The 26,884-nt window shown below is 38.6% G+C and overlaps 1 protein-coding gene across 8 annotated transcripts in view; it reads right to left on the bottom strand.

Annotated features, from left to right (window-relative positions):
* The window catches only part of NBEAL1 (neurobeachin like 1), a 204,626-nt gene that overhangs the window by 155,609 nt on the left and 22,133 nt on the right, over nt 1-26,884 (bottom strand). For 6 of the 8 annotated variants that reach the window (XM_063093907.1, XM_063093951.1, XM_063093959.1 and 3 more), the window contains exons 4-6: nt 22,408-22,569; nt 14,057-14,138; nt 13,198-13,325 (exon numbers count right to left, since the gene is read on the bottom strand). In XM_063093907.1, the coding sequence (XP_062949977.1) occupies nt 13,198-13,325; nt 14,057-14,138; nt 22,408-22,569 (372 nt within the window). The remainder of the gene's footprint in view (nt 1-13,197; nt 13,326-14,056; nt 14,139-22,407; nt 22,570-26,884) is intronic. The other 2 variants (XM_063093933.1, XM_063093942.1) reach the window with 2 other exon arrangements.

Here is a 26,884-nt window from a genome sequence, read left to right as displayed (position 1 = left end):
GATGGATCAGTCCTTTTCTCATTAAGTAGTGTCCCTCATTGTCTCTTTTTATGGTTTTTAGTTTAAAGTCTATTTTATCAGATATAAGAATAGCTAATCCAGCTTGTTTTTCTTTTCTGTTTGCATGGTAAATCTTTTTCCATCCTTTCACTCTTAGTCTGTGTGAATCTTTATGGGTGAGGTGGGTCTCTTGTAGGCAGCATATAGTTGGGTCTTCCTTGTTGATACAGTCAGCCAGTCTGTGTCTTTTGTTTTTTTTTTTTTTTTTTTATACATTTCTTTTGATGTTAAATTTTTTTTTTTATTTTTTTATTTATTTTTTTTTTTTAAATTTTATTTTGTCGATATACATTGTAGCTGATTAATGCTCCCCATCACCAAAACCTCCCTCCCTTCTCCCTCCCCCCCTCCCCCCAACAATGTCCTTTCTGTTTGTTTGTTGTATCAACTTCAAATAATTGTGGTTGCTATATCTTCTTCCTCCCCGCCTCCCGGTTTGTGTGTGTATGTGTGTATGTGTGTGTGTGAATTTATATATTAATTTTTAGCTCCCTCCAATAAGTGAGAACATGTGGTATTTCTCTTTCTGTGCCTGACTTGTTTCACTTAATATAATTCTCTCAAGGTCCATCCATGTTGTTGCAAATGGCAGTATTTCATTCGTTTTTATAGCTGAGTAGTATTCCATTGTGTAGATGTACCACATTTTCCGTATCCACTCATCTGATGATGGGCATTTGGGCTGGTTCCAACTCTTGGCTATTGTAAAGAGTGCTGCGATGAACATTGGGGAACAGGTATACCTTCGACTTGATGATTTCCATTCCTCTGGGTATATTCCCAACAGTGGGATGGCTGGGTCGTATGGTAGATCTATTTGCAATTGTTTAAGGAACCTCCATACCATTTTCCATAGAGGCTGCACCATTTTGCAGTCCCACCAACAATGTATGAGAGTTCCTTTTTCTCCGCAGCCTCGCCAGCATTTATCGTTCATAGTCTTTTGGATTTTAGCCATCCTAACTGGGGTTAGATGGTATCTCAATGTGGTTTTGATTTGCATTTCCCGGATGCTGAGTGATGTTGAGCATTTTTTCATATGTCTGTTGGCCATTTGGATATCTTCCTTAGAGAAATGCCTACTTAGCTCTTTTGCCCATTTTTTAATTGGGTTGCTTGTTTTCTTCTTGTAAAGTTGTTTGAGTTCCTTATATATTCTGGATATTAATCCTTTGTCAGATGTATATTTTGCAAATATTTTCTCCCACTCTGTTGGTTGTCTTTTAACTCTTTTAATTGTTTCTTTTGCTGTGCAGAAGCTTTTTAGTTTGATATAATCCCATTTGTTTATTTTTCCTTTGGTTGCCCGTGCTTTTGGGGTCGTATTCATGAAGTCTGTGCCCAGTCCTATTTCCTGAAGTGTTTCCCCTATGTTTTCTTTAAGAAGTTTTATTGTCTCAGGGTGTATATTTAAATCCTTAATCCATTTTGAGTTGATTTTAGTATACGGTGAGAGGTATGGATCTAGTTTCATTCTCCTGCATATCGATATCCAGTTATCCCAGCACCACTTGCTGAAGAGGCAGTCCCTTCCCCAGTGAATAGGTTTGGTGCCTTTGTCAAAGACCAGATGGCAGTAAGTGTGTGGGTTGATTTCTGGATTCTCTATTCTATTCCATTGGTCAGTGTGTCTGTTTTTATGCCAGTACCATACTGTTTTGGTTATTATAGCTTTGTAGTATAGCTTAAAGTCAGGTAGTGTTATGCCTACAGCTTTATTTTTCTTGCTGAGCATTGCTTTGGCTATTCGTGGTCTTTTATTGTTCCATATAAATGTCTGAATAGTTTTTTCCATTTCTGAGAAAAATGTCTTTGGAATTTTGATGGGGATTGCATTGAATTTGTATATCACTTTGGGTAGTATGGACATTTTCACTATGTTGATTCTTCCAATCCAAGAGCATGGAATATCTTTCCATCTTCTTGTATCCTCTCTAATTTCTCTCAGCAGTGGTTTGTAGTTCTCATTATAGAGATTTTTCACCTCCTTGGTTAACTCAATTCCTAAGTATTTTATTTTTTGGTGGCTATTGTAAATGGGCAGGCTTTCTTGATTTCTCCTTCTGCATGTTCACTATTGGAGAAAAGAAATGCTACTGATTTTTGTGTGTTGATTTTGTATCCTGCTACTGTGCTGAAATCATTTATCAATTCCAACAGTTTTTTTGTAGAGGTTTTAGGCTGTTCGATATATAGGATCATGTCATCTGCAAACAGGGACAGTTTGACTTCATCTTTTCCAATCTGGATGCCCTTTATTTCCTTCTCTTCTCTGATTGCTCTGGCTAGTACTTCCAACACTATGTTGAATAGGAGTGGTGAGAGTGGGCATCCTTGAATAGTGCCTGTTCTTAAAGGAAAAGCTTTCAGCTTCTCCCCATTCAGGATGATATTGGCAGTGGGTTTGGCATATATGGCTTTAATTATGTTGAGATACTTTCCCTCTATACCTAACTTATAGAGGGTCTTTGTCATGAATGAGTGCTGAACTTTATCAAATGCTTTTTCAGCATCTATAGAGATGATCATATGGTCCTTGTGTTTGAGTTTATTAATATGGTGTATCACATTTATTGATTTGCGTATGTTGAACCAACCTTGCATCCCTGGGATGAATCCCACTTGATCGTGATGAATAATTTTTCGTATGTGTTGCTGTATTCTGTTTGCTAGTATTTTAGTGAGGATTTTTGCATCTATATTCATCAAGGATATCGGCCTGTAGTTTTCTTTTTTGGTTATATCTTTACCTGGTTTTGGTATCAGGATGATGTTTGCTTCATAGAATGAGTTTGGGAGATTTGCGTCCGTTTCAATCTTTTGGAATAGTTTGTAAAGAATCGGTGTCAATTCCTCTTTGAATGTTTGGTAAAATTCTGCTGTGAATCCATCTGGTCCTGGGCTTTTCTTTGTTGGGAGCCTTCTGATAACAGCTTCAATCTCCTTTATTGTTATTGGTCTGTTCAGATTTTCTACGTCTTCACGGTTCAGTTTTGGGAGCTTGTGTGTGTCCAGAAATTTATCCATTTCCTCCAGATTTTCAAATTTGTTGGCGTACAGTTGTTTATAGTAGTCTCGAATGATTCCTTGTATTTCAGATGAATCAGTTGTAATATCGCCTTTTTCATTTCTAATTTTTGTTATTTGAGTCTTCTCTCTTCTTTTTTTTGTTAGCCATGCTAATGGTTTGTCAATTTTATTTATCTTTTCAAAAAACCAACTTTTTGATTCGTTGATCTTTTGAATTGTTTTTTGGTTTTCAATTTCATTCAGTTCTGCTCTGATCTTAATGATTTCTTTCCGTCTGCTAACTTTAGGATTGGATTGTTCTTGTTTTTCTAGTTCTTTAAGGTGAAGTGTTAGGTTGTTCACTTGCCATCTTTCCATTCTTCTGAAGTGAGCATTTAATGCAATAAATTTTCCCCTCAATACTGCTTTTGCAGTATCCCACAGGTTTTGGTATGATGTATCATTGTTTTCATTAGTTTCAATAAACTTTTTGATTTCCTGCTTGATTTCTTCTTGGACCCATATGTCATTAAGTAGAATGCTGTTTAATTTCCATGTGTTTGTATAGTTTCCAGAGTTTTGTTTGTTATTAATTTCTAGTTTTAATCCATTGTGGTCTGAGAAGATACATGGGATAATTCCAATTTTTTTGAATTTACTGAGACTTGATTTGTGACCTAATATGTGATCTATCCTGGAGAATGATCCATGTGCTGATGAGAAGAATGAATATTCTGAGGTTGTTGGGTGGAATGTTCTGTAGATATCTGCCAATTCCAATTGGTCTAGAGTCTTGTTTAGATCTTGTGTTTCTCTACTGATTCTTTGCCTAGATGATCTGTCTAATATTGACAGTGGAGTGTTCAGGTCCCCTGCTATTATGGTATTAGTGTCTATTTCCTTCTTTAGGTCTAATAGAGTTTGTTTTATAAATCTGGCTGCTCCAACATTGGGTGCGTACATATTTATGATTGTTATGTCTTCTTGATGGATCAGTCCTTTTCTCATTAAGTAGTGTCCCTCATTGTCTCTTTTTATGGTTTTTAGTTTAAAGTCTATTTTGTCAGATACAAGAATAGCCACTCCAGCTCGTTTTTCTTTTCTGTTTGCATGGTAAATCTTTTTCCATCCTTTCACTCTTAGTCTGTGTGAATCTTTATGGGTGAGGTGGGTCTCTTGTAGGCAGCATATAGTTGGGTCCTGTTTTTTGATCCAGTCAGCCAGTCTGTGTCTTTTAATTGGGGAATTTAAGCCTTTAACATTAAGAGTTGTTATTGAAAGGTGTTGATTTATTCCTAGCATTTTATTGGTTGTTTGGTTGTCTTAGGTGTCTTTTGTTCCTTGCTTTCTGATTTACTGTTTGGTTTCTTTGTTTGTTGGTTCCTTAGGTTGTAGATAGTGTTTTTGTTAGCTTGTTTTCTCTTCATGAATGCCATTTTTATTGTACTAGCGGGTTTAGATTTTTCTTAGGTTTTTATGGCAGTGGTAGTTATTTTTCAGGAACCAAACCCAGTACTCCCTTGAGGATTTCTTGTAAGGGTGGTCTTGTGGTAGTGAACTCCCGCAGTTTTTGTTTGTCTGAGAAATATACTATTTGCCCCTCATTTCGGAACGATAGCCTTGCAGGGTAGAGTATTCTTGGCTGGCAATCTTTGTCTTTTAGTATTTTGAAAATATCATCCCATTCCTTTCTAGCTTTTAGGGTTTGTGATGAAAAGTCTGATGTTAACCTGATTGGGGCTCCCTTATAGGTGATTTGACGCTTCTCTCTTGCAGCTTTTAAGATTCTCTCTTTGTCTCTGAGTTTTGCCAATTTGACTATGACATGTCTTGGAGAAGGCCTTTTTGGGTTGAATACGTTTGGAGATCGTTGAGCTTCCTGGATCTGAAGATCTGTGATTTTTCCTATACCTGGGAAGTTTTCTGCCACTATTTTTTTGAATATGTTTTCAATGGAATCTCCATTTTCCTCCCCTTCTGGAATACCCATGACTTGGATATTTGAGCGCTTGAGGTTGTCTGATATCTCTCTCAGATTTTCTTCCATGTCCTTGATTCTTTTTTCTTTCTTTTTGTCTGCTTGTGTTATTTCAAACAGCCCATCTTCAAGTTCAGAGGTTCTCTCTTCAACTTCGACAAGCCTGCTGGTTAAACTCTCCGTTGTGTTTTTTATTTCGCTGAATAACTTCTTCAGTTCAGCAAGTTCTGCTACATTTTTTTTCAGGACATTGATTTCCTTGTATATTTCCTCTTTCAGATCCTGTATACTTTTCCTCATTTCATCATGATGTCTAGCTGAGTTTTCTTGTATCTCATTCAGTTTCCTTAGAATTATCACTCGAAATTCCTTGTCAGTTATTTCAAGGGCTTCTTGTTCTATAGGATCTAGAGTATGAGATTTATTAACTTTTGGTGGTGTACTTTCTTGATTTTTTGTATTTCTGGTGTCTTTTTTTTGGTGTTTATTCATTGTGGCAGGGGGTTTCACAGTCCACCGGTTTAAGACTAATGACTAACTAGGATGTTGCTGTGGTTGCCAATTTGGTATGGCTCCCGCCGTGACTGCTCAGTTGGCCTCTAGTGTCTTGTGTGTGTGGTTGCCTCGGGTCTTGGGCTTCTCCGGGGATCCACCTTTCTGGTCAGCTTGTACTCTGCTGGGCTGGTGGATCACGTACCACAGGGTGTGTGATCTCTGTTGAGCTTTCACGTTCTGTACAGGACTTCTCCCCGTTCCGTGTGCTCTGGCCCAGGCTGTTAGATCGTGCAGTGGCGACCCCACCGGGTGTGTGGTTTCTGTCGAGACTCCGCCTCCCTGGCCGCACGTCTGCCCCCTCTGTGCACACTGTGCTGGGCTGGGGCGTGTCTTCTGCACCCCTCGTCTATCAGCTGGGCCTTCAAGACCCTGCTCAGCACCGCCTCGCCCAGGAAGTCTACCAGGTTTCTGCTAGGCACAGACGACCGGTCTCTCTGGGTGCCTTTGTAGCACTGTGTAGATCTTTCTCGGGTCTTGTTCACCTTTGTATCCCCCCGGTATAAACCGAGTCTAGTGCCCGCCTGCAGCCTGCTCTCCGGCAGGTTCAAGCGGACCTGGGAACTCTCCTACCGCACTATTCCCAACCAGAAATTCGTTAGGCTTTTTTCCAAACTGGTGGTCGCAGAGATGGTATCTGCCTCCCAGTAACAGGAAGTTTACCGGGGCCGGAGTCCAGGGTGTGGTGGAGTGACAGTCGGCCCGCCCGTACTTCCTAGCCCTCCCAAAACTGGTCGGGACGCCCCACACCCCCAGTCCTGCCAGAGAACCGCGGAGGGAGTGGGAGAGGAGGTCGGCCCGCAGGGTCCGGAAAGCCCCGCGCCAGGCCAAGCAAATGGGCTCAGTGATGGCCGAGCAGGGCGGAGCTGCCCGCACCTGGGAAAATGGAGGCAGCACCGGGGCAGTGAGTGGCCTGGTGGTGCAGGCGGAAGCCGCGTGGGCATTCACCCCCCGAACAGAGCTGTGCCAGGGATCACTCACAGTGCTGTGCCAGGTCGGGCGCTCGCTCTGTCTCTGGTTTGTTGCCTTCCGTGTTCTCGGCGCTGCCGCCTCGGGCTGTTCAGTCGCGGCGCCGCTCGGGCGCTCCCAGGAATCTTCTTTAATGCCGGCCTGAAACCTCGAATCCTGAATAGGGCAGCTGGCCGCCTTCAGTGCGGCCCCAGCCTCCGGGATCCTGGCTGCATCCACAGCAGCCCTGGCGCCGTGTTCCCTGTTTCAAGACTCACTTTTGCAGCTAAGAATCAGTTCTTTTCCTGCTCCACACTTCAAAGCTGTTGCCTGTAAATGAGGCAGCCTCTCCTGCCGGGGGCAAAGTGGCGTTGAGCCCCCACAACCGGCCAGCAGCAGCAGTCCTCCCTTAAGAGATGGCCAGAGGAAGGTCCACAAGTTTCCCGGCTGCCTGAGGCCCAGTGGCCACCTTTTCCACCTCAGCTACTCCGCGCCAGCCGCCGCAGCCGCCGCCATCTTGAAACTCCAGTCTGTGTCTTTTGATTGGGGAATTTAAGCCTTTTACATTGAGTTGTTATTGAAAGGTGTTGATTTATTCCTAGCATTTTATTGGTTGTTTGGTTGTCTTAGGTGTCTTTTGTTCCTTGCTTTCTGATTTACTGTTTGGTTTCTGTGTTTGTTGGTTCCTTAGGTTGTAGATAGCGTTTTCGTTTGCTTGTTTTCTCTTCATGAATGCCATTTTTATTATACTAGTGGGTTTTGATTTTTCTTGGGTTTTTATGGCAGTGGTAGTTATTTTTCAGGAACCAAACCCAGTACTCCCTTGAGGATTTCTTGTAAGGGTGGTCGTGTGGTAGTGAACTCCCGCAGTTTTTGTTTGTCTGAGAAATATACTTTTTGTCCTTCATTTCGGAAGGATAGCCTTGCAGGGTAGAGTATTCTTGGCTGGCAATCTTGGTCTTTTAGTATTTTGAATATATCATCCCATTCCTTTCTAGCTTTTAGGGTTTGTGATGAAAAGTCTGATGTTAGCCTGATTGGGGCTCCCTTATAGGTGATTTGACGCTTCTCTCTTGCAGCTTTTAAGATTCTCTCTTTGTCTTTGAGTTTTGCCAATTTGACTATGACATGTCTTGGAGAAGGCCTTTTTGGGTTGAATATGTTTGGAGATCGTTGAGCTTCCTAGATCTGAAGATCTGTGATTTTTCCTATACTTGGGAAGTTTTCTGCCACTATTTTGTTGAATATGTTTTCAATGGAATCTCCATTTTCCTCCCCTTCTGGAATACCCATGACTTGGATATTTGAGCGCTTAAGGTTGTCTGATATCTCTCTCAGATTTTCTTCCATGTCCTTGATTCTTTTTTCTTTCTTTTTGTCTGCTTGTGTTATTTCAAACAGCCCATCTTCAAGTTCAGAGGTTCTCTCTTCAACTTCGACAAGCCTGCTGGTTAAACTCTCCGTTGTGTTTTTTATTTCGCTGAATAACTTCTTCAGTTCAGCAAGTTCTGCTACATTTTTTTTCAGGACATTGATTTCCTTGTACATTTCCTCTTTCAGATCCTGTATACTTTTCCTCATTTCATCATGATGTCTAGCTGAGTTTTCTTGTATCTCATTCAGTTTCCTTAGAATTATCACTCGAAATTCCTTGTCAGTCATTTCAAGGGCTTCTTGTTCTATAGGATCTAGAGTTTGAGATTTATTAACTTTTGGTGGTGTACTTTCTTGATTTTTTGTATTTCTGGTATCTTTTTTTTGGTGTTTATTCATTGTGGCAGGGGGTTTCACAGTCCACCGGTTTGAGACTAATGACTAACTAGGATGTTGCTGTGGTTGCCAATTTGGTATGGCTCCCGCCGTGACTGCTCAGTTGGCCTCTAGTGTCTTGTGTGTGTGGTTGCCTCGGGTCTTGGGCTTCTCCGGGGATCCACCTTTCTGGTCAGCTTGTACTCTGCTGGGCTGGTGGATCACGTACCACAGGGTGTGTGATCTCTGTTGAGCTTTCACGTTCTGTACAGGACTTCTCCCCGTTCCGTGTGCTCTGGCCCAGGCTGTTAGATCGTGCAGTGGCGACCCCACCGGGTGTGTGGTTTCTGTCGAGACTCCGCCTCCCTGGCCGCACGTCTGCCCCCTCTGTGCACACTGTGCTGGGCTGGGGCGTGTCTTCTGCACCCCTCGTCTATCAGCTGGGCCTTCAAGACCCTGCTCAGCACCGCCTCGCCCAGGAAGTCTACCAGGTTTCTGCTAGGCACAGACGACCGGTCTCTCTGGGTGCCTTTGTAGCACTGTGTAGATCTTTCTCGGGTCTTGTTCACCTTTGTATCCCCCCGGTATAAACCGAGTCTAGTGCCCGCCTGCAGCCTGCTCTCCGGCAGGTTCAAGCGGACCTGGGAACTCTCCTACCGCACTATTCCCAACCAGAAATTCGTTAGGCTTTTTTCCAAACTGGTGGTCGCAGAGATGGTATCTGCCTCCCAGTAACAGGAAGTTTACCGGGGCCGGAGTCCAGGGTGTGGTGGAGTGACAGTCGGCCCGCCCGTACTTCCTAGCCCTCCCAAAACTGGTCGGGACGCCCCACACCCCCAGTCCTGCCAGAGAACCGCGGAGGGAGTGGGAGAGGAGGTCGGCCCGCAGGGTCCGGAAAGCCCCGCGCCAGGCCAAGCAAATGGGCTCAGTGATGGCCGAGCAGGGCGGAGCTGCCCGCACCTGGGAAAATGGAGGCAGCACCGGGGCAGTGAGTGGCCTGGTGGTGCAGGCGGAAGCCGCGTGGGCATTCACCCCCCGAACAGAGCTGTGCCAGGGATCACTCACAGTGCTGTGCCAGGTCGGGCGCTCGCTCTGTCTCTGGTTTGTTGCCTTCCGTGTTCTCGGCGCTGCCGCCTCGGGCTGTTCAGTCGCGGCGCCGCTCGGGCGCTCCCAGGAATCTTCTTTAATGCCGGCCTGAAACCTCGAATCCTGAATAGGGCAGCTGGCCGCCTTCAGTGCGGCCCCAGCCTCCGGGATCCTGGCTGCATCCACAGCAGCCCTGGCGCCGTGTTCCCTGTTTCAAGACTCACTTTTGCAGCTAAGAATCAGTTCTTTTCCTGCTCCACACTTCAAAGCTGTTGCCTGTAAATGAGGCAGCCTCTCCTGCCGGGGGCAAAGTGGCGTTGAGCCCCCACAACCGGCCAGCAGCAGCAGTCCTCCCTTAAGAGATGGCCAGAGGAAGGTCCACAAGTTTCCCGGCTGCCTGAGGCCCAGTGGCCACCTTTTCCACCTCAGCTACTCCGCGCCAGCCGCCGCAGCCGCCGCCATCTTGAAACTCCAGTCTGTGTCTTTTGATTGGGGAATTTAAGCCTTTTACATTGAGTTGTTATTGAAAGGTGTTGATTTATTCCTAGCATTTTATTGGTTGTTTGGTTGTCTTAGGTGTCTTTTGTTCCTTGCTTTCTGATTTACTGTTTGGTTTCTGTGTTTGTTGGTTCCTTAGGTTGTAGATAGCGTTTTCGTTTGCTTGTTTTCTCTTCATGAATGCCATTTTTATTATACTAGTGGGTTTTGATTTTTCTTGGGTTTTTATGGCAGTGGTAGTTATTTTTCAGGAACCAAACCCAGTACTCCCTTGAGGATTTCTTGTAAGGGTGGTCGTGTGGTAGTGAACTCCCGCAGTTTTTGTTTGTCTGAGAAATATACTTTTTGTCCTTCATTTCGGAAGGATAGCCTTGCAGGGTAGAGTATTCTTGGCTGGCAATCTTGGTCTTTTAGTATTTTGAATATATCATCCCATTCCTTTCTAGCTTTTAGGGTTTGTGATGAAAAGTCTGATGTTAGCCTGATTGGGGCTCCCTTATAGGTGATTTGACGCTTCTCTCTTGCAGCTTTTAAGATTCTCTCTTTGTCTTTGAGTTTTGCCAATTTGACTATGACATGTCTTGGAGAAGGCCTTTTTGGGTTGAATATGTTTGGAGATCGTTGAGCTTCCTAGATCTGAAGATCTGTGATTTTTCCTATACTTGGGAAGTTTTCTGCCACTATTTTGTTGAATATGTTTTCAATGGAATCTCCATTTTCCTCCCCTTCTGGAATACCCATGACTTGGATATTTGAGCGCTTAAGGTTGTCTGATATCTCTCTCAGATTTTCTTCCATGTCCTTGATTCTTTTTTCTTTCTTTTTGTCTGCTTGTGTTATTTCAAACAGCCCATCTTCAAGTTCAGAGGTTCTCTCTTCAACTTCGACAAGCCTGCTGGTTAAACTCTCCGTTGTGTTTTTTATTTCGCTGAATAACTTCTTCAGTTCAGCAAGTTCTGCTACATTTTTTTTCAGGACATTGATTTCCTTGTACATTTCCTCTTTCAGATCCTGTATACTTTTCCTCATTTCATCATGATGTCTAGCTGAGTTTTCTTGTATCTCATTCAGTTTCCTTAGAATTATCACTCGAAATTCCTTGTCAGTCATTTCAAGGGCTTCTTGTTCTATAGGATCTAGAGTTTGAGATTTATTAACTTTTGGTGGTGTACTTTCTTGATTTTTTGTATTTCTGGTATCTTTTTTTTGGTGTTTATTCATTGTGGCAGGGGGTTTCACAGTCCACCGGTTTGAGACTAATGACTAACTAGGATGTTGCTGTGGTTGCCAATTTTGTATGGATCCCTCTGTGATTGCTCAGTTGGCTTCTAGTGCCTTGTGTGTGTGGTTGCCTCGGGTCTTGGGCTTCTCCAGGGAGCCACCTTTCTGGTCAGCTTGGACTCTGCTGGGGTGGTGGATAACGTACCACAGGGTGTGTGATCTCTGTTGAGCTTTCACTTCCTGTGCAGGACTTCTCCCTGTTCCGTGTGCTCTGGCCCAGGCTGTTGGATCGTGCAGTGGCGACCCCACAGGGTGTGTGGTTTCTGTCGAGTCTCCGCCTCCCTGGCCGCACGTCTCCCCACTCTGTGCGCACTGTGCTGGGCTGGGGCGTGTCTTCTGCAACCCTTGTCTATCAGCTGGGTCTTCAAGACCCTGCTCGGCACCGCCTCGCCCAGGAAGTCTGCCAGGTTTCTGGTAGCACAGACGACTGGTCGCTCTGGGTGCCTTTGTAGCACTGTGTAGATCTTTCTCGGGACCTGTTCACCTTTGTATCCCCCCGGCGTAGACTGAATCTAGCGCCCACCTGCAGCCAGCTCTCTGGCAGGTTCAAGCGGACCTGGGAACTCTCCTACCACACTATTCCCAACCAGAAATTTGTTAGGCTTTTTTCCGAACTGGTGGCCGCAGAGATGGTATCTGCCTCCCAGTAACAGGAAGTTTACTGGGGGCTGGAGTCCAGGGTGTGGTGGAGTGACAGTCGGCCCACCTGTACTTCCTTGCCCTCCCGACACTGGCTGGGGACGCCCCACGCCACCAGCCCCACCAGAGAACCACGGAGGGAGTGGGAGGGGAGGCCAGCCCACAGGCTCCGGAAAGCCCCGCACCGGGCCAAGCAAGTGGGAAGGCTCAGTGACAGCCGAGCCAGGCGGAGCTGCGAGCACCTGGGAAAATGGAGGCAGCCCTGGGGCGGTGAGTGAACTGGTGATGCAGGCGGGAGCCGGGTGGGCGTCAGCCCCCTGAACAGAGCTGGGCCAGGGGTCACTCACAGGGTTGTGCCAGGTCGGGTGCTCACCCTCTGCCTCTGGTTTGTCGCCTTCTCCGTTCTCGGCCGCTGCCGCCTCGGGCTGTTATGTCGCGGCCTCAAATCCTGAATAGGGCAGCTGGCCGCCTTCAGCGCGGCCCTGGCCTCCGGGATCCTGGCTGCATCCACAGCAGTCCTGGCGCCGTGTTCCCTGTTTCGAGGCTCGCTTTTGCAGCTAAGATACAGTTCTTTTCCTGCTCCACACTTCAAAGCTGTTGCCTGTAAGTGAGGCAGCCTCTCCTGCCGGGGGCAAAGTGGTGGTCAGCCCCCACGACCGGCCAGCAGCTGCGGTCCTCCCTTAAGAGATGGCAAGAGGAAGGTCCACAAGTTTCCCAGCTGCCTGAGGCCCAGTGGCCGCCTTTTCCACCTCAGCTACTCCGCGCCAGCCGCCGCAGCCACCGCCATCTTGAAACCCCCTCCGTTTGCTTTTGCAGTTGTCTAATACCTGTTTAACAATTTCCTTGTATTATATTCTCTCTCTCCTATTTTTTGTTTTTTGGCCTCTGGCCCATACAGGGATGGAACCCTGCACCTTGGTATTATCAGCACAATGCTCTAACCAAGGGAGCTAACTGGCCAGCTACATTTTCTCTTTTTTTAATAATTAGTATGGTTTTAATTTTCCTGACTGAACCCTGACTGACACAAGCTCCACAATTAAAAAAAGATAAAATATTGCTAAAAGCATTTTCAAATATAAAATGTTTTTAAAAAAGAGAACTTTTCTTGAAAAATATGTACACTGTCTTTGATGTTACTGTGTTTTTAATATTTATTATCGTGTTATTCGTATTCAACTGCATTGGAAAATACAAGTTCAAAGTACGTACAATTATCTGGAACAGGTATTTACTAATAATTCATTACCTCCAACATATTTTTCTATCTCAGAGATAAACTTTGTGTCTTGTACACATCTTTCCAATTGCTTTCATAGAAAAGATGACTTGCTTTGAAGATCACATACACTATGACACTCTGGTTTTAAATGAATATTATAATTTATAAGACATACCCTGAAATTCTATGCCTCCAATTCCGATACGGATCATATAAACTTTCACAAAATGCCAATGCATGGATCACAAATTCTTCAATAGATGTCTGATCTGCCATTTCCTTCTCTTTTTTTTTGCTTTTTAACTGAGAATAAACATAAAATTAAAGACATGTTTCATTCATCATCTAACAATAAATTGTTTTTATTCAAATAAGGCTAACTTCACTTTTGAGTCTAAAAAAGTCATTTAATCATATGGACTGAATATGCCATCTCAACTTTTATGTTTTAATTTATTTTTTATTTTTTAAATTAAAAAACAAATTTTATCAATATACAATGTAGTTGGTTTTCATGTCCCTTTATCGATTCCTCCCTCCCCCCCTCAATTTTTAAATATTTGCTAGAATAGGTTTAAAATAGCTAGTGAAACATTTTTTGAGAAAGCAGTATTTTTTTAGTAAGAGGGATATATGATGACTAAAAAATAAATACATAAAACCAGTAACTGTTTCATTTTAAAAAGCCATTTATAGAACATCTTTTTATTTACTTACTTATTTTGGTGGCTGGCCAGTATGGGGATCCAAACCCATGACCTTGGTGTTACAAGGCTGTGCTCTAATCAACTGAGCTAACCAGCCAGCCCTTTAAAATATCTTTTAAAATTAAAATAACATATATTAATAACTTGCCTACTTTTAGATAATATATAAGATTTATGAAATATATATTATCTAAAGATAATTTTAATTATCATCTCCTTTATTACCTTTTCTGAAAATATTTAACTATACTCAATATGATATAAAAAAACTGAAATCTAGTCACTCTCAGTAAAGCAACAAAAAGGAATATATTAGTTCACACCTACTTGCTGAATATAGAGTGTTGTCATGGTGATGACATGATTAATATACGAGCAAGTCCCAATTTCTTCCACATTTGATAGATTTCTATGAGAAAACAAAAAAGAGTAACCATATATTTATTACATATGAATAGTGAACAAAATGTATACTCATGTATTCAGCTTGAATTTTGAGAACACACTGGCATATAAAATGCAAATGACATTTATTAAAACATAAAATCAATATAGGTATATCATTCTTTTCCCACTGAGAATGCTAAATACATCTTATGCACCACTTACTATAAAAAGAGGATGTTAAAGTACATGCTGATTGCCATCTATTTATAATAGAAAAATTAGAAAATATCACAAAGTAGAAACAAGACAAAAAAAAAATTACCGATATTCTTACAACCCAAATCTAAGCAATTATTTATATCTAGATTACTTCCTGATAGGGTTTTTGCATACACTATTGCCATTATACCACACATATAGTTTTATAGTTTTCATTTTGCTTTTTAAAATTTATTTGCATATTCATTATTACAAATTGTAATTATTCTTTATGCTCTTTACCTGACCAATCATTCCTCAACCCTCCTCCTTCCCTCCCCCTCATCTCCAGTAGCCTTAGGTTTATTCTCTCGTTTTGAATGTTTAAACTATTATTGTAGTTCTTTCTTTTCTTTCTTTTTCTTTCTTCCTTCTTTTCTTTCTTTCTTCCTCTTTCTCTCTTTTTCTTTCTTTGCACCCAGATATGAGTGAGGACGTGGTACTTCTCTTTCTGTGTCTGGCTTATTTCACTTAACATAATTTTCTCCAGGCTCATCCGTGTTGCTCATTTTGTTTTTGCAATTATAGTTTCCTTTTTAGACTTATGTCATATCTACTCAACTATATTAAAAGTCCTTGATAGAAGGGCTGCCAGCATACTCTACTTTATATACTCTAAATAGGGCATAATATCACATCCTATTTAAAGCAGTGGGTCAATAAGTACTTGGTGTTTAAAATATGGCTGTCATTTTTATAAGACTGAGGCATGAAATGTAATATGCTAATATTTACTACATTTAAAGTCTTTCTTGGCATAATAATAAAGTAAAGTTTATTAATTTTCCATTCTGAGACATTGTGACATTAGAAAAAACTTAAAATCCAGTAGATGCTAAGAGCGCAGGAAAAATTAACTGAATTAACATAATGTAAGATGACTTCATAATGTATGACATCTTGGAGAAAACAGAGTAAAGGCTGAGGTAAATTAAAAGCCTCTGCAAGAGTTCTGTTTCCAGTAACGGTGAAGTAGAATCAATATTCTACCTAAGAACAACTAGAAAGGTAAACAAAACTTAAAAAAAAAAAATCTTTTAAAGGAATCAGAAAGCCAACAAGGCAGTGGAAAATTTACACATGCATGATACAGAAAAAGGACACCCAGAAAGAGATAAGACCTGCACTTAGATACATTACTGTGTTCATTACTTCTAATCCTGACAGAGATAGATAAAACAATGAGAAGCAAATGAGTGCTTTTGACAGTCTCACAGTGCTGAAAAGGGACCAAAAACTGGAATTTAGAGCCCCCAAATGATAGTCTCTAAGGCTTTGGTTTGTGACCCCAAAGATACAGTTGTATCTCAGTTATCCACAGGGGATTGATTCCAGGACACCCTGAGGCCACCAAAATCCACAGATTCTCAAGTCCCTTAAATAAAATGGCAGAGTATTTGCACTTAACCTACACAAATCCTCCTGAATACCTTAATCATCTCTACTTTACTTATAATACCTAATACAATGTAAATGCTATATAGTTTTTTCCTGTACTGTTTTTATTTGTATTATTTTCTGTCATACTATTATTTTTTATTGGTTTTTTAAAAAAGTATTTTTAGTCTGCAGTTGGTTAAATCTGCAGATGCAGAACCCACAGACACAGACAGCTGACCATATACAAAAAGTAAAGGTAAAATGGAAAAAATCAATAGTCACAGAGACTGAAGTCCAAATCATCTCAATCACTGACTGTATCAAAGAGATCCTACTTTTCCTAAAGCCAATGTTAATTATCTTGGAAGAAAGACAATTATTATCCTAGGCCTGAAATTATCTCTACGATTTTTCAAAAGCAATGCCCAACACTCAATCAAAAGTAACTATTCACATGAGAAGGCAACACAACTTTGAAAATCAAAAGGAAAAATACACAAAAGAAACAGACCCACAAGTTGAGCAAAGAAAAAGAAAAAGCCAGGTATAAAACAATAGAAAGTATATGACTGATTCCATTTATATGAAGTTAAAAACTAGGCAAAATTAATCCATGGTATTACATGTCAGCATAATAGTCACCTTTGGGGAGCAGTGAGGGGGCAGCAATTAGGAAAGGTCATAGGATGGGCTCTCTGGGTACTAATAATATTCTATTTCTTGACCTGAATGGTGATGACACAGTGTATTCATTTTATAAGAATTTATTGAGCTATATACTTATGTTCTGATCACTTTATTTATATTATACTCTAATAAAAAATAGTGCCATACCAAAGATGAGGCACTATGAACAGTTTGCCCTGGATGCAGGTAATAAAGGAATATACTAACTGTAGTGAATTTTAAGACAGTAATAAAACTGATGAAAAGTCAGGCTGCTTTTTAGTATCACCAAGTATGAGGAATTAAAAATATTCTCTCCTGAGGACTGGCCTATAAGCTCACTCAGTTAGAATTTGGTGCTGATGACAAGAAGATCAAGGGTTTGGATCCCTATACCAGCCAGCTGTCAAAAAACAAAACCAAACCAAATATTCTCTCCTGAAAAATATCTTTTGCTGATTTAAACTCTAAAACAATTGCTGCAGTTGTTGACATTTTAAAAATACAGGCTTCAAATAAGCAGATTTTTATTACTTATCCTTTCATAAACATTGTATTCTACATAAGTTAATTCACAGAACTTTTAGTTACAGTATCAGCCCCTGACAACCACGGACCCAGTTACATTTGTATATTTGTATACATACAAATATAACTGGGTCCAAATTTGAGAGTAAATTTGTAATGGTTTGGAATTGCTCAAGTTTATTTCATGTTCCCAACAACTATGGCACTATTTATTTCCGCATTTATAGAGAAGATTTGTAATAGACAATGAAAGCTCAATGATTAGAAAGACAAAGAAACTAAACTTGAACCACTTGAATTCTATCATACATGACCACTCAAAGTTTTTGTGTTTAAGATTTAAAACAATGACACAGTGTGAACTGTTAGGAATAAAATTTTTGCTTGATAATATAAAATTTCAGTTCATGAATAAAATATATTTTTTATTTCATAATTATTAACAGAAATAATTCTGCTGTGCAGAAGAAAGGAACATTAAAATATGGCCTGTTCCAGGTGTCAAATACACTGGGTACACCACAGAGGGAAAAAACAACTTTTTTAAATTAAATAAAAAACTTGGTAAGAAAATGACCAAAGATGACTTCATAGTGTGAAGCAGGAAGACTATACACATGAAAAACCAGATTAAGATTCTTCTGAGATGTAAATGAATCTCTTTAAACATTTTGGGGAAATTATTTGTCCACAATTAACACCGATATTTATTTGTGTTTGTCCCATCAAGTAAAGAGTCTAAAACAAAAATGAGAGAAAAATAACTTTAACTGAATGTCTTCTCTATATCCATCCCCGCGCTGGCTGTTTGTATATGCTAAACCGTCTTATTTAAAACTCATAACATAATTCAAAAGATAATCCTTATTTGACAGCTAAAATACAACTTTCTAAACTATGGTTTAGAAAATGTATATTTTACCACAATAAAAAAATTTTGCTAAAATACAACTTTCTAAACTATGGTTTAGAAAATGTATATTTTACCACAATAAAAAAATTTTTAAATAAATAAATAAAAGCAAAATAACAGACACTTCCCTCTAGACTTCTACTATCCAACATGATAGCCACTAGCTGTAAGTGGCTATTAAGGACTTGTAAAGTGGCTAGTCAGATCGAAGATACGCTATAAGTATAAAATAGACATCTAATTTTTAAGATTTTATACCATAAAAATACAAAGTATCTCATCAATAATTTTTTACATGATAAAATAGTAATATTATGGATATATTGGATACATAAAATACATTATTAAAAATAATTTTACCTGTTTCTTTCTCCCCTTTTTTAGTACTAGAAAATTTTAATTATACATGTAGCTCACATTATTATTTCTACTGCATATATCATCAATAGTATGTAAGATTTATAAGGTCAGGAACTTTATTTATTTTTACCCCTCGTAACCAGAGCACTAAATATAGTAGGCACACATTAAACACACTTACTATTAAATACTTTTATTTATTAAATGCTATGGTTTTAATGTGTCCCCCAAACTTCATGTATCGGAAACTTAATCCTCAATGCAACAATTCTGAGAGGTAGGACCTTTAAGAGGTGATTAGGTCATAAGTGGATTAATGCTGTTATGGCAGGAGTGGATTCCCAATAAAAGGACGAGTTTGGCTCACTTCTCCTCTTTCTCATGCTATCTTGCCCTTTAGCCTTCCACCACAGGATGATTCAGCAAGATGGCCCTTGCCAGATGCCAACCCTATAATCTTGGACTTCCCAGTTTCCAGACTGTAAGAAATAAATCTGTGTTCTTTATATATTACCCAGTCTCAAGTAATCTGTTATAGCAGCACAAAATGGACTAAGACATTGAATAAATAAATAAATGAACGAACAAGGAAAAAAAAAGAAATTAAGGCCAATAATCACAGGAAAAAATGTTCAAGATCATCAGCTATGAGAATCACAAGCAAACCAAAATCACAATGAAATACCATTTCATGCCCACTAATAAGGCTATAATGAAAACGACAATCAGTATTGGCAAGGTTGTGCAAAAAATGAAATAAAAAGAAAAAATGGGAATGTAAAATAGTACAGCTGCTTTGAAAAACAGTGTGGCAATTTCTCAGGAGGTTCAACATTGAGTTACCACATGGCCCAGCAATTCTGTTTCTAGATATACACCCAAGAGAAAAGAAAATATATGTCCATACAAAAACTTATATGTGAGTGTTCACAGCAGAATTATTCATGATAGCCAAATGTCCATCAATGGATGAAAGGATAAAATGTGGTATATCTATACAATAAAGTATTATTCAGCCATAATAAGGAATGAAGTTTGGATACGTTCTATAACATGAATGAACCTTGAAAACATTATGCCAAGTGAAAGATACCAGTCACAAAGGACCACATAGTGTATTATTTCATTTCTATGAAATATCCAGAATAGAATATAGATTAGTGGTTGACAGGGGATGGAGGTAGGATAAATGGGTGGTGACTGATAATGAGTACAAACTTCTTTTATGAGGTAAAGAAAATGTTCTAAAATCAAGTGTGGTGATGGTTGCATAGTTCTGTAAAGATATTAATAACCACTGAATAATACACTTCAAATGTGTGAATTGTATGGTATGTGAGTTATCTCTCAATAAAGTTTATACATTTTAAAAAATTATGACACAAAGTTAAACTTGAATTAGTAGAAAAAGAAGACATAATATAACTCCAAATGAAAGGAAAGTACAGTCAAATTGATTAATATAAATTTAGAATTAAATTAATTAGTCAGAGGTTATTTGGTTTCATTAGAGTCCTACAAATGGCAGGGTTATCTTTATATACTTAGTAAGGAAATACCTATAACTTCATAACTGTCCCTTACAGCTATGCTTCTCAAATGCAGAAAGGGGAAGAGCTGAGTGTAAATTACATTAAAATTTCAAAAACATCTTTACAGTGGTAAAATGTAATCCATGAAGTGGCAAAACTGCAAAATATTAAAACTACCAGTTTTGAAAGAATATGGCTCCAGGCCTGCCTATATTTCTATCAGAATTCTCTTTTTTTCTTTTATCTAAACGCCTAACTTTGGATTTTCATAAACTAAGTGGTACTTTCAGCTTCCCCTCTAACATGCAAAGAGTTTTTGGAAGCCATCACTCCCATTCCATAACAAGAAAAAAGCTAAACAAATTGAAAATCAAGAATTCTTCTTAGAGCCATTAAGACTACATAAAGAAAGGAAGAACATTTCAAAACAGAATAAACGAAGACAAAATACAATCTTTTATTTTCCTTACTCTTAATAGATCTAACATAACAGTTTGTTCAAAATAATAATACCAACTGTATATTGGGTGATTATCGTTTATGGACAAGTGAAATGAATAACAGCAATATAAGAGTACACAAGAGGAAATCTAAGTGACCTTCAGTTTGCTGATAACTTTTTAGATACAAAAGCATGATTCATTAAAGAAAAAAGTGATAGTTGGACTTCATTAAAATTTAAAACTTTTGCTCTGCCTGCTAAATGAATTATATCTCAAAATATTCAAAGACCTCTTAAAATTTCCAAAGAAAACAACCCAGTTTTTAAAATGGGCAAAAGACCAAAATAGACACTTCACCAGAGAAAGTACAGATGGCAAATAACCATATGAAAAGATATGGAACATCTTATGTCATTAGAGAATTGCAAATGGAAACAACAATGAGCTACTATTACACACCTATTAGAATGGCCCAAATCTAAAAGAATGGCATCACCCAGCACTGGAGAGTATGGGGAACAACAGGAATTCTCATTCACTGCTGGCAGAAATGCAAAATGGTACAGCCACTTTGAAAGACAATTTCTCAGTTTCTATCACAGCTAAACATAAGCTTACCACATGATATAGCAATTATACTCCTAGGTATTTACCTAAATGAGTTGAAAACTTATGTCCATGCAAAACCTGCACACAAATGTTTATAGCAGCTTTATTCATAATTACCAAAAATTGGAAGTAACCAAGATGTCCTTCAATAGGTGAATGAATAAACAAATTGTGGTCTTTAAGTGGAATATTATTCAGTAATAAAAAGAAATGTTATATCAAGCCACAAAAAGAAACGGAGGAGCCTTAAATGATACAGCTAAGTGAAAGAAGCCAGTCTGAAAAGCCTACGTACTGATTCCAAATACATGACATCCTGGAAAAGGGGGGAAGGGAGTATATGGGAATTCTCTGCACTTCACAATTGTTATATAAACTTAAATTGCTCTAAAACACAGTCTATTAGAATTTTTTAAAGGAGCTTAAAAAAAAGTAAAGTGAGGTCTCTAGAAATAGAAACATGTTCTGTGATTTGCAGCTATTGCACATTAAATTTATCATCAAAGAATTATCTCCTACTAAAAAAAAATTCAACCAAAAAATGTGTTGAGCATTATAGCGCTTCTGTCTATTATCAAGACCTAAACTTAATGGATATTAAAACAATCATCTATAGGATTTTTGATTTCAGCAAAATTATAGTATAGGTAGTTAATAGGAGAATATATAGCAAATTAACTATCACAGAGGCCAACTCATGACTTACCACCTGAGTGAACCCTTTTCCCTCAACCCTTATAATTCTTATATTATTTTTCTAAATTTTAAGGATGAGGAAGAGAACAAAAATGCCTAAGGTTCTAGAAGAGCTTAAATTAAAGGTGAAATATTTTAACAATCGTTGCTCAATCATTCCATAATTTCTGTAATCAAAGGCAATGAGCAATTAAGTTAAAGGTTACTATGAGCTAAATTCAGTCCCTATTCATCTACTAATTAATTATAAAATATTTGTAAAATAGCGTATATTACTATAGAAAGTGGATTCCGAAAAGAAGGCAGACTTCAAAAGGCATTTGATGCCCTAACCCAACAGTTCTAAAATTTGTAAAACCAGATTTATGTGAAATTTTTGAAAAATCCAGATGTTTGAGCCCTTTTGAATCAGAATCTCCCTAAGTCAGTCTTAAGCTCTGTATTTCTACTAAGCCCAGTTGATACTTAATGCACACCAAAATTTAAGTACCACAGACCTAGTCAATAAAATATAACTTGCAGAATGAGTATACTTTATTTGATAAAATGATAAATTGAAAGATATGGAAAATACATTTTCACAAATAATAATGCAGAGTAATAAAAATGTGTATACATTTACAGGTGAGAACCATATAGAAAATACTGGGATAATAATTTTTTCTGAAGAAAAAACTCCATTGTCTTTAATTTTTTAAAATCTTGGCTGAATGTCTCTATAACTAGGTATAGTAACAAAAAGGCATTCTAATATATTAACAAACCACAAGGCTATTGCAAAAGGTACATTTACTCTTTAAAACTCCATATGAACAACACACACCAGTAAAAATCAATAAATGCATTATTATTTTGGTAATAATTACTTTAAAATAGATAAATACTTTTTTTGTGTGTGCAAGATACCTGCAAAGAATAATGAAGAACTTGACAAGTAAAATTGACAAGGCTTGTTGTTGTTCCTCTAACCCATCTGCTGTTTTCTGAACACACTGTAGAAGCTGGATCCTCAAAACCTGCAGAATATTATCAGGAAGCAGAGATATTCCTGGAGGCACATCGTCTACTCTACAATATAGGGGGAAGAAAATAAGGAGCATGTTGAAATATAGTAAGAAAATCTCTAGCACTTTAAATGGACTGCATTTTCAGTTCAAATCCTAAAGAAACTCTTTATTCTTTCCAGACACTGAGCCTTCCTGTCTGCAAGGCCTTACAAGATGATTAGTGACTGGAAGATTATTAGAGCACAATGGTTAGTCTTACTTCAGAGGCAGCTTACTGGGGAAAGAGTGGGTAGAAGGGAGAGGGAGAAGGAGAGAGAGAGGGAGGGAGGAGGGGGGGGAGAGGAGAGGGAGATAAGCTAATTAATTTTTTCAGTTATACTGTTTTAATAAAAATATTTAGAACATAAATTAATTCACTTTCTACTAAGAAATACCATCTATGTGTATGTCTGTGTAGGTACCATTTCTAAATTAAACAATAGCTAGCAAATAAAAATGGAGTACTTAATAACTAGTTTAATAATTGTCAAGTGTGATCAGAAGAGGAAGAAAAGACAACTAGCAAAAGTAAAGGGGAAAGATAAAGAGGTAAATGTAGAACCCCAAGTATGAGCATCAATAGAAGATTTTTTTTAAGTAACATATCAATATTTTGTGGCAATGGTTTCTGTGTAAGACTATGGTTTCTGTGTAATGCTTTCTGTGTAAGAAGTCAACATCAGACCTGAGTTGCTCCTCTGGTGTGTCTCTCACAATATAAACCCAAAGGTCTTCAAAGTTTGAAGACCTAGGTACTAACCTCTGTAACAGGGAGCTGGTCATTTAATATCTGAAGTTCCATAATCAATAAAATTTTAATATCATCTGCCCTACTGCACAGTGCTCTGAAACCAGACAGCCAATATGTATTTTCAGCTCTGAAATATGTAAAAATGTAATATATTTTCAAAATACTATTGAGATAATACGTGCTCAGTTTCACTAGGTTTGGTTTACGGGACACACCTCTGGGTTTCAAGCTACTCCCCAAGGTCTCAGGCCCCTCCTCTAGCCCCTCCCTTAGAATAAGGTTACTGTTGCTTATTGGACCTATTTTCGGCACCAACACCAAGAGATTGAGACCACAAGGGGAAGACATATGCAAATCAAGTAGCTGAGCATGCTCAGTAAGAAGAATTTATACAGGCTCAAGAGCACAGAATACTCTTTGAATGTGTTTGGTAAATGACAGAATTTGACCAGTGAACACGCTCCAAAAAGAAACCAACTGAGTATGTGCAAGACTATGTTACATAACAGGGAAACCCCCCCTTAATTGAATATTCATTAGATATCATAAATATGTATTTGATAGCGAAAATTATAAAAGCTGAATCCCAGGAGAAGGCAGGGTTGTTGCTCATTTTTCTGGGGCCAACCCACACTTCACTGGCTGAGGCATATATGCTTTACTTTTGTAAAACCTTTAGCAGCTGGCTACTTTGTGTTAATCTTACTTTTAGCAGGTAGCTGCTCACTCCTTTGAGTCAGCCTGCACTCTACTAAACTTTAAGTATGTATTTCTTATTTTTGTATTAAACTTGGTGTGGGCCCTGCTCAGTCTCTGGAGTTAGTCTGCACTCTCTCTGAAGTCTGTATCTCTTATTCATTATATTAATAAATCTGCTATCACTTTCTACTGTGACTCTGCTCTTGAATTCTTTCCTCTGGCAGAGTCAAGAACCTGCTAAGAGGATGGGGTGGGTTGAGGCTGACTGTCAGGCCTCCCAGACCCTCTCCTCTGGCATCACTGTCACTAAAACCTAAGAATCTTTTCATAAGCCACGTATACTAATTCCCCTACTCCTAATAAGAAAAATACCCAAATCGGAAGGGAGCATCCTAAAGAGCTCCTATGATTAAATGACAATTATACTTTATAGTAGTCTCTTCAGATAATGCTTAATATGAAGTATTACTAGTATTTTTACACTGATTAAAAGGCTATTTGAGTCACTACGAACAGAAAAATTTGAAGCATATTACCAATAGTTACAGAAATACATACGATAGATATAACCAGCTTCTTTCTGAACCATCCTACAACAAAAGGAAGTGTTTTATAAAATCAATACCTGAGGGCTGGCCTTAGTTAGCTCAGTTGGTGAGTGTGGTGCTGACAGCACCAAAGACAAGGTTTCAATCCCTGTACGAGCCAGCCACAAAAACAAAAACTTAAAATGAACAAGTGATTTTAATTAAACTACACAGAAAATAAGCCACAAACACCTTACAAAGTTGTTAAATTCTATATAACCAAGTTACAAAAATACCATGTTGCACTTTAATTTGGGCACCACTTCACTTGTAGCTTTGGGTTCTTTCAACCTCTCTTATTTATAGGTGGTACCAGAAAAATTCACATTTTTATGTATACTTTTCTCCTGCTAAAGAGCTAAAAATAGGTGATTAGGAAAACCAGAGTAAATTCTAAATAATAAAGATTTAAATATAACTAATTTTCAAGACTAAACTAAACTATTCCTCCTTACTTTTCCAAAAACATATGTCAACAAGAAAGAAAACATTAGATTTTCCAATATTGCATCATAGTTATTTAAGAGTATTTCCCTTTGTACTTGGTCATTCCATTCTCTATTGGTACATTTTTTATATAAATAACTAGACAGTCAAAATAAATCTTTTTTTTTTTTAAACTAATTCTTATAAAATTAGGGCTTGGTTAGAATATGCCCTTAAGTAAAGATGAAATTTTTTATAATGTTCCTAACGGATGAGCATTTAAGAATTTGGAAGCATTCTCTCATCTCTACCACTTCACTGTCCAAAATCCTATGTTCCTTTTCCTGAAATTTCCCAAACTCCAGAAATCTGTTCCACTCCTATTTTGCTATTAAATGTCTACTGTAAAACAGCTGCCAACAGTTGTCTCTGTCTAATGCAGGAAGAAGTCTAGCTTAAAGTTCAAGGCTTTAAATTGTGGGAAAAGCAATCTCTGCATAATAAATTCTCTAACTTGGAAATTACATAAGGTCAGTTTACTTTAAATGAGGATTATCCAAGAATTTCTCACCTTTAAAGTGACTCAGCTAATTTTATACATCTTGGATATGGCATGTACTTGAAAAACTGAATGTTTTCTATTAGCAAAATCTAAATTCATGGTTCAGTTTTTTGACAAAGATATGAAACACATTTTAAATAAACCATTTACATCACAAATAAAACAATGCTCCTGGCAATTTTCAGTTTACTTTAAACATAGTGGCAATATAAATCTACATTATGTTTTTGGAAATGATCTCTGAAGAAAAGAGACATTTATAATGTATGATGATAACAACTGCACCTTAGAAACTTTAGAAGACTTCATTCCCATATTACAAACATTCAAAGGCCCAAATCTTAATTCCATGATATCCTTAGGCCCGTTGCGTACAGTGAGCTACAAATTATTAAAATAAAAGTATTCCTAAGCACAAACTATAAGAATACTCTTTTATTAGTAGAAATCCATACACCACCAACTTTTTTTGAGGATAGGTCAAAATTTAATACTTTTCAACCTTTATAAATCTATCACAAATTATACTCTAATGAGGAAGAAATCTGAAACTGCGTATTGATAAATAATGAAGTACTAGTCCTTTCTTAGCAAACCATGCCCAATATCTTGGTCGAAAGCTCTAATAGTTTCTGGATTATCACAATTACCTCTTAATTAGGCTTCTGGCTTTCAATCCAATCTCTATAATGCCACCAAAGAGACTTTTTTTGTGTGTGTGGCTGACCAGTACAGGGATCCAAACCCTTAACCTGGGTGTTCATAACATTGTACTCTAACCAACCAAGCTAACCGGCCGGCCCTAAAGAGACTTTTGAAAAACAAACTTGACCATGACACTTTTACACAGAAAAACTTTTAGTAGCACTCATAAATTCCATAACAAAAAATTCGAAGTCCATTAGCACTACATGAAAGGCATTTCATGATCTGGCCCATATTTGATTTTCCAGACTCAATTCTCCTGTACCTATCCTCTGACTGCCTACCTCCATCCCCAAACTGCTAACACTTTCCTCCTTGAAGATTTTTAATTCTCCAGATACTCTTTCTCATAATCAAGCACCATCCATTCCTCCCTTCTCCCCTTCAACAACTATCTATAACTGGAGTTCCTTTTGTGACTAAAAGCCTCTCCTCATTTCTTCTGCTTTTCCCCCCAGCCAACCTCTCTTACCTAACAAACTATGAGGGTACTTCAAAAAGTTCAAGGAAAGAATCACATTATCTTTTTGCTGCTGTTGTTGGCTGTTGTTTGGCAGCTGACCTGATTATGGGTATCCAGACCCTTGACCTTGGTGTTACCAAAACC

This window comes from Cynocephalus volans, chromosome 1 (assembly GCF_027409185.1).
Source record: "Cynocephalus volans isolate mCynVol1 chromosome 1, mCynVol1.pri, whole genome shotgun sequence".
Taxonomy (NCBI): Eukaryota; Metazoa; Chordata; class Mammalia; order Dermoptera; family Cynocephalidae; genus Cynocephalus; species Cynocephalus volans.
Note: the sequence above shows the minus strand (reverse complement) of the source record. Positions and strands in the feature narration are given on the sequence as shown.